We start from the raw sequence: 8,673 nt of genomic DNA, 5'->3' as shown, positions 1-8,673 counted from the left end.
ATCCGATCCACATTCGAAATTTTATTTTTCAATCATTTATTTTTCCAGATATTTAAAAAAAATCTAAAATAAACTTTAGAATAAAAAAACAATACGTATAAATATAATTCATTTATACTGCTTATGATGCATTTATACATATAGCTGCGTCCTTATATAACAGCGTATAATTGCACCTTAGGTAATTACAATGCAATTATATTATACTTTTTCCAACAATACATAGCTGATTCGAAAGTATTTAAAAAAATTATAAAACATATTTTATAGTACGCGATTTACGATTACGAATGATTCTCATTGCTTAATCGGAATGTATAAAAAGCGTAAAATTTGCGTCTAAATACACACGCATGTTGCTATGGATTCAGATTTTGAGAATATTTGACTACTGTTTACCACAGCTAAATGATGAGCTGTTGAGATTATTTATATATATATTATATATATAAAATATATCTTTTGTATTTAAAAGTATAGGTATACATTATAGAAACCATTCCAAATATTTATATCACATATCCCGCAAAAAAATCAATGTTATTAATAGAAGTCTTACATATAGTGTGTGCAAGTTATGTGTGTTACTTTTTTATTTGCAACTGTCGTTTTCTGCAAAAATGTATATTTAAGTGAGTAAACATCAGTTGAATTTCTCGAATGTATAATTACAAATTTGCATAAATTTACATAGTACTATACTATTTTCTTGATTTTATATATATTAATACATTTTAAATATATACAAGACGAAATTTGAAACTTCTGTACTATGTTTCGAATATCATTTCAGATTGTACGCATAAAATATCAAGACTACCGCACGCGAATATTTTATGCGAGAATATAATATGAAATCATTTTATTATCAATTTTATAAAGATAACTTTTTGCATTGAATCCGAATTTCATGATACACTTACGTATTATAATTATGAAACTGCCGATAATAATTTTTGCCATAATTGATAGCCAAATACTCAGGGAAAGATAAAGCAAACTCCGCACTTTGAACATCTTACAATCTTGAGCGAAGCAACTCGATCTTTTTGGCGGCGCGTTTCTGCAAATCAGGTAATTTCATGGCAAGTCCCATGTTGCCTTGAATTTTAACCTTGCCTTGGAAGAAAGCCTTCTGCGGATTTAATTTTCCAGAAATGAAATCCACAATATCGGTGTCGCTAATCGTGAATGTTACATCAGGTTTGGTTTTGCCATTGTACTCGACTTTGCCTTTGCCCGTTTTTGCGTCTACAATCCAATATCCTTCGGCGCCACCAGGACCATTTATAACTTTAAATCCGTAAATTCCACGCATTCTCTCAATCAGCTTCTCATCATCTTCCTCCATCGCAATTGCCAATGTCTTGAAGAGCACATCCGCTTGGAAGATACTCGAATCGGCGGCAACATTTACGTTTTTTCTGATTATCGCCTGTTTCGGGAAGCCCAAGCGATAGAGAGCCACGACGACTGCACCACCCAGACCTATGTTGTGCTGAAGTGCCAATTTTGCGTCCCGCACCTGTCTCTTGCCAGCCTCACCGCGAAGTTGCCAGGTAAGTTCAGCACATTGTGCTAATCCTGTGGCACCCAGAGGATGTCCTTTCGAGATTAGACCGCCGCTTGGATTCACAACATACTTGCCACCGTAGGTGTTATCGCCTGCGTCTATCATTTTACCGGCATGACCGGGAGCGCACAATCCTAAAGCTTCATAAGTTATTAACTCGTTTGCAGAGAAACAATCATGCAGCTCTATTACATCTACGTCGCTTGGCCTATAGTGGGTCAATGTGAAAACTTTCTCAGCTGCGTTTCTTGTCATATCATATCTGCAAAATATCACAATAGAATTAGTAAACTAACAATTGATCTTATTGGGAAACATAAATACATAATAATTGTTTATTTCTCGTACCCGACAATATTCATACACGATTGAGTGTTAAATGTCGACAACAAGTCAGTGGACATTTCCATGGCGAGGATTTCGACAGCCTGTGATTCCAGATGATGCTTATGAACGAAGTCCTCGTTAGCTAGAATGACAGCTGCTGCACCATCGGAAGTGGGACAACATTGAAGCTTCGTTAATGGTCCAAATATTTTGGGAGAATTCATAATTTGTTGCAAGGTATATTTCTCTTGAAATTGAGAATTTGGATTGTTTATAGAATGCAGATGATTCTTATATGCAATTTTTGCAAAGTGCTCGAGCTTTGTGCCATACTTCTTCATGTGCTCGATCCCAGCATTGCCAAACATTTGAGCGGCGATAGGACTCTCGGACAGACCTGTGCAATCGATGATTATAAGACAAACAAGTTAAATTAATCAAATACTATTTCATTTTATGTCTAAAAAATTCTGTAACTGACCTGCGATATCTGCCATGAGCTCTACATGCTTATCCATGGGATTCGTGCGATCTGAAAATTTGGACATTAGGGAGCCTCGCTCCATTTTCTCAAATCCAAGCGCTAGAACGCAATCCGCGTTGCCGCTCTCAACGATCTGTTTGCCAAGGTGGAGAGCTGTGGAGCCGGTGGAACAGTTATTGTTGACATTGTAAATGGGACATCCAGTGAGTCCAATCTCGTAGATTGCCCTTTGACCGCAAGTGGAGTCGCCGTACACGTACCCAACGCAGACGGCCTGCACGTTGTTGTAGGACACGCTTGCGTCCCGCAGAGCCTTGGTAACCGCCTCCTTCGCCATTTGCGGATAATCGAAATCATCCCTGCGGCCGGGCTTCTCGAACTTGGTCATCCCGACGCCGATCACGTACACTTTCGGCTTGTGAACCATCCTGGCGATCTGTCTCTTCGGGCACGAGTGAAATTTCACGGGAAATTTCTGTATTTAGCAAAACACGAGCGAGAACAGTTTTGCGAGAATTCCTCGTGTGACGTTCAAGTAGTGAAAGTAGAAACGGAAAAAGAGAAAAAGAAGTGACACACGTAACGTCGCTGCTACAGGATTACGCTTGCTACGAGATTAAGCAATCAAATCGCGAGACGTACTTTATTGGACTTTAATCTTTCATATATTAGGGTAAAAAAAGATTGCGATAAAAAGCAGAAATTACAATGACAAGGCGGTTTCCAGCGGAAGCCAACGTCTTCGATTCACGATAACGAGCCGAACGAGTGACGATCACATCTCAGTTCTCACCACGGCGCGAGTAACGACCTAGATCGTTGTCTCTGGTGAAAATAATACACTACGCGCAAGGTGTTACTTCATTGCGAAAACACGTAATCGTGCCTCACGCAAAATGTTTCTCTATCGGGGAAACTTTCTATTCAATTAATAATAATAATAATAATAATATACACTTCGCATAAATTTATGCGAAGTATATATTATTAAAGTTATGCGCAATGTTTTAATAAATGGATGCGCGAAACATAACGATTGCCTTTTGTCAAGGCCAGAATATTTATGATCTTCAATTGAAGAATAATGTTTACGAATATTTCATTTCCCTTGTAAATCTGTCCATTTCCTGTACGCACTATTTTAGGAAACAAAAAAAACCTATAAATAAAGGAAAAAAAACATGATTATGCATTTATGATGAAATTAATAATAAAATTTGTGATAATTAAAAAGAATTGTATTTTAAACTGAGAAAATTTCCAAATAAATATTTTCAAATGAGAGGCTCCAACATTGCTTTCTATTTATAGCAACACGGATTGACACAGACATCATTTTATCTTTCTTGATATTAAAACGAACTCAAAACAACGATACTCGTGTGATCAAATGGAAAGAGCTCCCCATAGCTCTCAAAGCAGTTACTTCAGCTTACACAAGTTTTATCAGCAATACATTCCTGGTGAAAATAAAAATCGGAGCGTAAATCGAATAGAAGCGTAATCGCCTCTTTTACGTTTCGTTGTTTCAATTTTCGCTTCCTAGAAGCTTCGTTTCTGTTACTCTCCCATTATATTCGATTTACGCCTCGATTTTTATTTTCATCAGAGCGATTGAATGCCATTTAATGACACACAAGTTGATACACGTGCCGTTTTATCTTTTTTATTCACTGAATATCAAGAAAGATAGAACTGACATTAAAATGAAAAGCACTCAGCATCAATGTTATGTTACTTTGTGTTCACGACGTATAAATTAATAAATAAATGTAATGTAATATTTGTCCTTTGAACTACATCACCGATGAGTTAGTATTAAAGACCGTTAACCCTGGGCAAAATTTTTGGCGGTATAAAAAGGGCCCCAAGGGCCTGCAGGTAATTGAAGAATGCTGACATTATCGATGATTGATATAAATTTGCTATTATTAACATAAATATTTAACTCATACATTATTAAATTCATGATTTTTTATTACATAAATAAATATGTATACTTGTAAAGCTGTAATATCCTATATATTGCAGAAAAATTACAATTTTTTTCTCTGCAGTTATCATCTCTGTTGATAATCAAACATTGACGATAACACTGAAATTACAATTTTAAAGAAAAATCGAGTATTATTGAATTCTAAATGCATAAATACGTTTACTAAACTAATAAATCATCAAATTAGTACAATATTATCAGTTTTTAACTCTTAATTACTTACTTAATATTCACAAGGACGCGAACTCCCGTAAGGATGTCGGTCTTTAATAGTATCTCGTCGGTGACTACATTTATTTCTTATACCTGAAAATCATTGCTGTAATTGATGAAATAGCAATGTGGCAAGTGAAATTATTTTATACATAAACTCTCCTCCCTTTGAAAATTCAAACGCGTACACCTGCGCGTTCCATCCGAGGAAGATAAAAGCCGCGAATGAACTAGAATGAACTAACCCGTTTAAAGTATCCGCGCATTGGCGCAGACTCGCCGAATGTCTACGCCGCTGAACGGCGCTGCGCCGGCCATTGCGCGGTCGTGTTTTGGCCGAGCGAAAAGATGGCGGATCGTTGTTTTCGATATCGTTCGCGCTCACAACACGTCGCCGAAGTACGTCGAAGTTTAGCGCAACTTTGAGGTCAATCCCGCGCGAAAGTTGACATGCCGTACGTGCACCAGTCCCGGCTGTAATAGATAGTCGTTGTGCCAGTGACAATCGCCGGTGTGACTTTATCGCGCACTACTCACTGCATCGTTTCGGCGTCATTGTCGCCGCCGTCGTGGTGGTGTTAGTAGTGGGCATCGTTGTGGTCGTTTGATCGTCGTTGTTGCCCCGTATGAAGAAAGCGGTGTAAATCACACAAAATTTTTGGATCTTGACGAGTAATTCCGACAATTTGTCGCCAGCGCGTCCAAGAGTCGGTGTAAACAGGCGCGAGGACGCCATCGAGTCGGTAAAATGGTTACGCATCACTGCGAGTTTTTCTAACCCTCTCTTGTCGCTGTTTACCGCTCCCCCGCAAGAGACACGATTTTGGTTAGGTTACTCAAGCTGGGATTCGCACATCCTATGACACCGGAACGCCGTCGCGCGTGTTCCTCGCGGTGGCCCATGTTGACAATGTGACGCGACATTGGAATCTGCGATTTGATAATCGATGGATAACACATTCGCGATGGCAAACGATTTTGACGCAGAGCAATTCGAGCGGAGGCTCCACGCGCTGAAAGACTCGCAGGAGTCTATTCAGGGCCTCTCTGCATGGTGCCTCGATAGGAGACATCACCATAAGAAGATTGTCACTACGTGGCTACAGGTTTTAAAGAAAGGTAAACGCCGAATTTCATTTTCTGTGTTCAGCTGAAAAAACAGCTTTCCTACTGTTGTAAAATTCTTTAATATGATTGGTTTTGCCCTTAGTTCCTCACTGGATCTAAATGTATAAACTGATATCATATTAAAGAATTTTACAATACTTGTAAAATTGTTTTATTTGCTGAACGCAGTTATAGAGTAATTATGATAGATTTACTCTCATAGATGTAAAATATTATCTTTTATTACAAATAAGATTATTTACTGTATTTGTGTTAGATTATTCATATATGGAACTTACATAACTCTATCATATCAAATATTCCGTAACTTCTATTTGTCTTAAATATTTATTTTTAAAATACATGGTTACTAAGTAAAGAATGAAATACATAGGTAACATATACTAGATGAAATACACCGTTACTACATAAAATTTATTTTTTTTTTATAACAGTGAAAGTGGAACATCGGCTCACATTATTCTATTTGGCCAACGATGTCATTCAATATTCAAAGAGGAAGAATTTTGAGTTTGTGGAGTCATGGGGCACTACTCTGCAACGTGCGACACCCATGGTTCGCGACGAGAAAGTAAAGCATCGTATTCTGAGAATTTTCAAAATCTGGGATCAACGGCAAGTCTATGATGAGGAGTTTCTTGCCGATCTATCCGGCTTAATTTCAGCGGCACCAAAAAAGAAATTGGACCCTCCACCAACCACACAGTCTGAAGAGTTTCAGGCAGCTTTGCTCATTTCTACAATGAGGTCTTGTGCAACTCTGGAACAAGCTACTGATGCTAGATTACGTGATCTACGGGAAAGTAACATAGACATAGAATCTGCAGAAGAGTTACGTTCGTCGTTAAAGGACAGAAGACGTATGGAAGATGCAGAGAAAGAAATAGATTTAGTCGCTAGGAATGTCGAAAATTATGTTCGTTCATTGGAAGCAGAGATTAGGGAAAGGGCACAAGTGGTTGAATTATTGGACCAAGCGGATCAGTTTTATGAGACTCAACGTGGGGAAGTTAAAATAGTAACGAATGTAAGGGACAGATTTTGTTGCAAAGTGATTCAATATTACTGGTTTTTCATATTATATTTTTCATAAATAGGCGTACCGAAATTTTGGCAGTCGTGTCAAAAATTTGAAGAAAAAGTTAGATGAATTACTACCTACGTTCATCTCGCCTATACCATCACCGGATATTAACGCGCCCTCGCCGAGTCCTGACAGTGATATAGAGCTACCAGGAGAAGAAACTCAGTCAGTAGCTAATCAATCGGTAATGATCGACGTGGCACCACCGTCTTTGTACGGTTCATATTCTCACGAATATGAACCTATTCCTGTACCTGCACCTGACATGGTACAAGGCAATGAGTCGACGGATTTTACCAATAATTTTCCTTCTTTTATGGGGGGAAATGTAGATTTTGGTAATATGGTAAGAATAAAGAAATAGTTTCATATATATCGTTTTATAAAGGAAAGTTTTGCATTGGTTTAAACATTCGGTACATTGTATATTATTCCTTTTGTTTTTTTTTTTTTTTTTAGAGAAACATATTTAACGAAACCTCTGAGGCATCTCCTGGGATGTCTCAACAGTATAATGAATCTTTAGAGGTAATTATTCATATTATTTACATTTGCAACATTCTATCAAAATGCGCTTTATGAATTTTATGATTTTCAGGCAAAACCAATAGAAGTAATTAATATGAGACCTTCAAAAGATGAACAGAACAGTGCAGATTTTAATATATCTAGTTTCCTGAAGACGGTTCTTCCATCATCTGATGGAACGTCAGACTCGAGTGCAATTCCAGGTTTAGGCCTGGACGTTTCCGAAAATCAAGTGGAATCGCCACAACGTCCCAATTATTCGCCCTCGCTAGGGCCTGTAACGCCTGTGGTTTCAAGAATGATGAGTAATCAGGGCACACCAATCGTTAGTGGAGGCGGTAGTTTAAATAATTGTCAGATGAGTCACAGTACCCCAATATCGGTTCGCAATCTGCCCGAGTCTCACACCCCTTCTCCGTATTCCAATCAAAACAGTCAGAATAACATAGCTGGTCTCTTTGACGGACCCACCAACAATACAGTTAACCCTTTACCTCCTCCACCCTTACCACCTCTCTTCCTTGATGATGAGAATTGTTACAATAAGTTACCACCAAAATTTCCCACATGGACGTCGGCGAACGAGAGTATTAAGGACGCTGCAAAATGGGAGGAAAAAGGTATAAATAATATTTTATGATTCAATCGTTAAAACTTCTTTATGATTATTCTACAATAATGCATAGTGTTCGTTATAATAAATTTTGCTACATGTTTAGGTAAGAATAGCATGAATCCTGCGTGGCCTGGCGATTGTGATGATAAAAATAAGAATTCCTGGATGGATGGCGATGGAGATAGATGGGACTCCAATAACGATTCCACATGGCCGGTCAGTGACAGAACAAAAAATGACATGCTATCCGAGACTCCAGAATCGCCGCCCATGTATGAAAAAGCTGGTTTTGCCGAGCCGGTGGAATACAACGAGCCACAACCACAAGAATCTCTAAATACTACAGGAGATGTAGATCATAGGTAATACAATTTTTACACTAGTTTCTATCAAAAACTGTAACTATATATATTATTGTTGTTTTAATTTTTAGATTGTTGATCAATTATATGATTTTCTAATCACTAAAATCTATATATTCTATATAATTTCATATTATTTACAGAGTGATTCCAATGCCAATGACCCGCGAAAATCAGCTACCATATCGTTTGATGAAAGCGGCAGATGTGGATCACCGTAATTTAATCAGTTTGACTGGCAGCCCAGCAAATAATCACAATCCTAGTGAGCCGTCTTCTTTAGCCAATAACAACAATCTATGGTCCACAGGCGATCAAGATTATCGGTGAGCTTTATACTATTTTTATATCCATCCATTTTT

General features: G+C 37.9%; 2 protein-coding genes across 3 annotated transcripts in view; one reads left to right on the top strand and one right to left on the bottom strand.

Annotated features, from left to right (window-relative positions):
* Positions 1-769: 769 nt before the first annotated feature.
* LOC108748033 (non-specific lipid-transfer protein) lies at positions 770-3,310 on the bottom strand. The gene is made up of 4 exons (XM_018485990.1): positions 3,092-3,310; positions 2,382-2,859; positions 1,922-2,297; positions 770-1,835 (listed from the first exon to the last, which is right to left on the bottom strand). The coding sequence occupies exons 2-4, from the start codon at positions 2,809-2,811 to the stop codon at positions 1,019-1,021; spliced, it is 1,623 nt and encodes a 540-aa protein (XP_018341492.1). The 5' UTR covers positions 2,812-2,859; positions 3,092-3,310; the 3' UTR covers positions 770-1,018.
* A 2,216-nt stretch (positions 3,311-5,526) lies between these two features.
* LOC108748028 overlaps positions 5,527-8,673 on the top strand; it is a 5,325-nt gene continuing 2,178 nt past the window's right edge. The window contains exons 1-7 of one of the 2 annotated variants that reach the window (XM_018485979.1): positions 5,527-5,712; positions 6,156-6,748; positions 6,819-7,151; positions 7,265-7,333; positions 7,404-7,953; positions 8,053-8,311; positions 8,455-8,637. In XM_018485979.1, the coding sequence (XP_018341481.1) occupies positions 5,541-5,712; positions 6,156-6,748; positions 6,819-7,151; positions 7,265-7,333; positions 7,404-7,953; positions 8,053-8,311; positions 8,455-8,637 (2,159 nt within the window). In that variant the 5' untranslated portion in view covers positions 5,527-5,540. The remainder of the gene's footprint in view (positions 5,713-6,155; positions 6,749-6,818; positions 7,152-7,264; positions 7,334-7,403; positions 7,954-8,052; positions 8,312-8,454; positions 8,638-8,673) is intronic. The other variant, XM_018485980.1, reaches the window with a different exon arrangement.

This window comes from Trachymyrmex septentrionalis, unplaced genomic scaffold (genome assembly GCF_001594115.1).
Source record: "Trachymyrmex septentrionalis isolate Tsep2-gDNA-1 unplaced genomic scaffold, Tsep1.0 scaffold21, whole genome shotgun sequence".
Classification (NCBI taxonomy): Eukaryota; Metazoa; Arthropoda; class Insecta; order Hymenoptera; family Formicidae; genus Trachymyrmex; species Trachymyrmex septentrionalis.
The sequence above is the reverse complement of the archived record's forward strand: the minus strand, read 5'-3'. Positions and strand labels throughout refer to the sequence as shown.

Bases quoted from the DNA above. Each gene is read 5' to 3' on its own strand.
- LOC108748033 (XM_018485990.1), bottom strand. From the start codon at position 2,811: ATGGTTCACAAGCCGAAAGTGTACGTGATCGGCGTCGGGATGACCAAG. The intron at 2,298-2,381 runs GTCAGTTACAGA...TCGATTGCACAG, and splicing joins GCTCATGGCAGATATCGCAG to GTCTGTCCGAGAGTCCTATC. The intron at 1,836-1,921 runs GTACGAGAAATA...GATATTTTGCAG, and splicing joins TCGTGTATGAATATTGTCGG to ATATGATATGACAAGAAACG.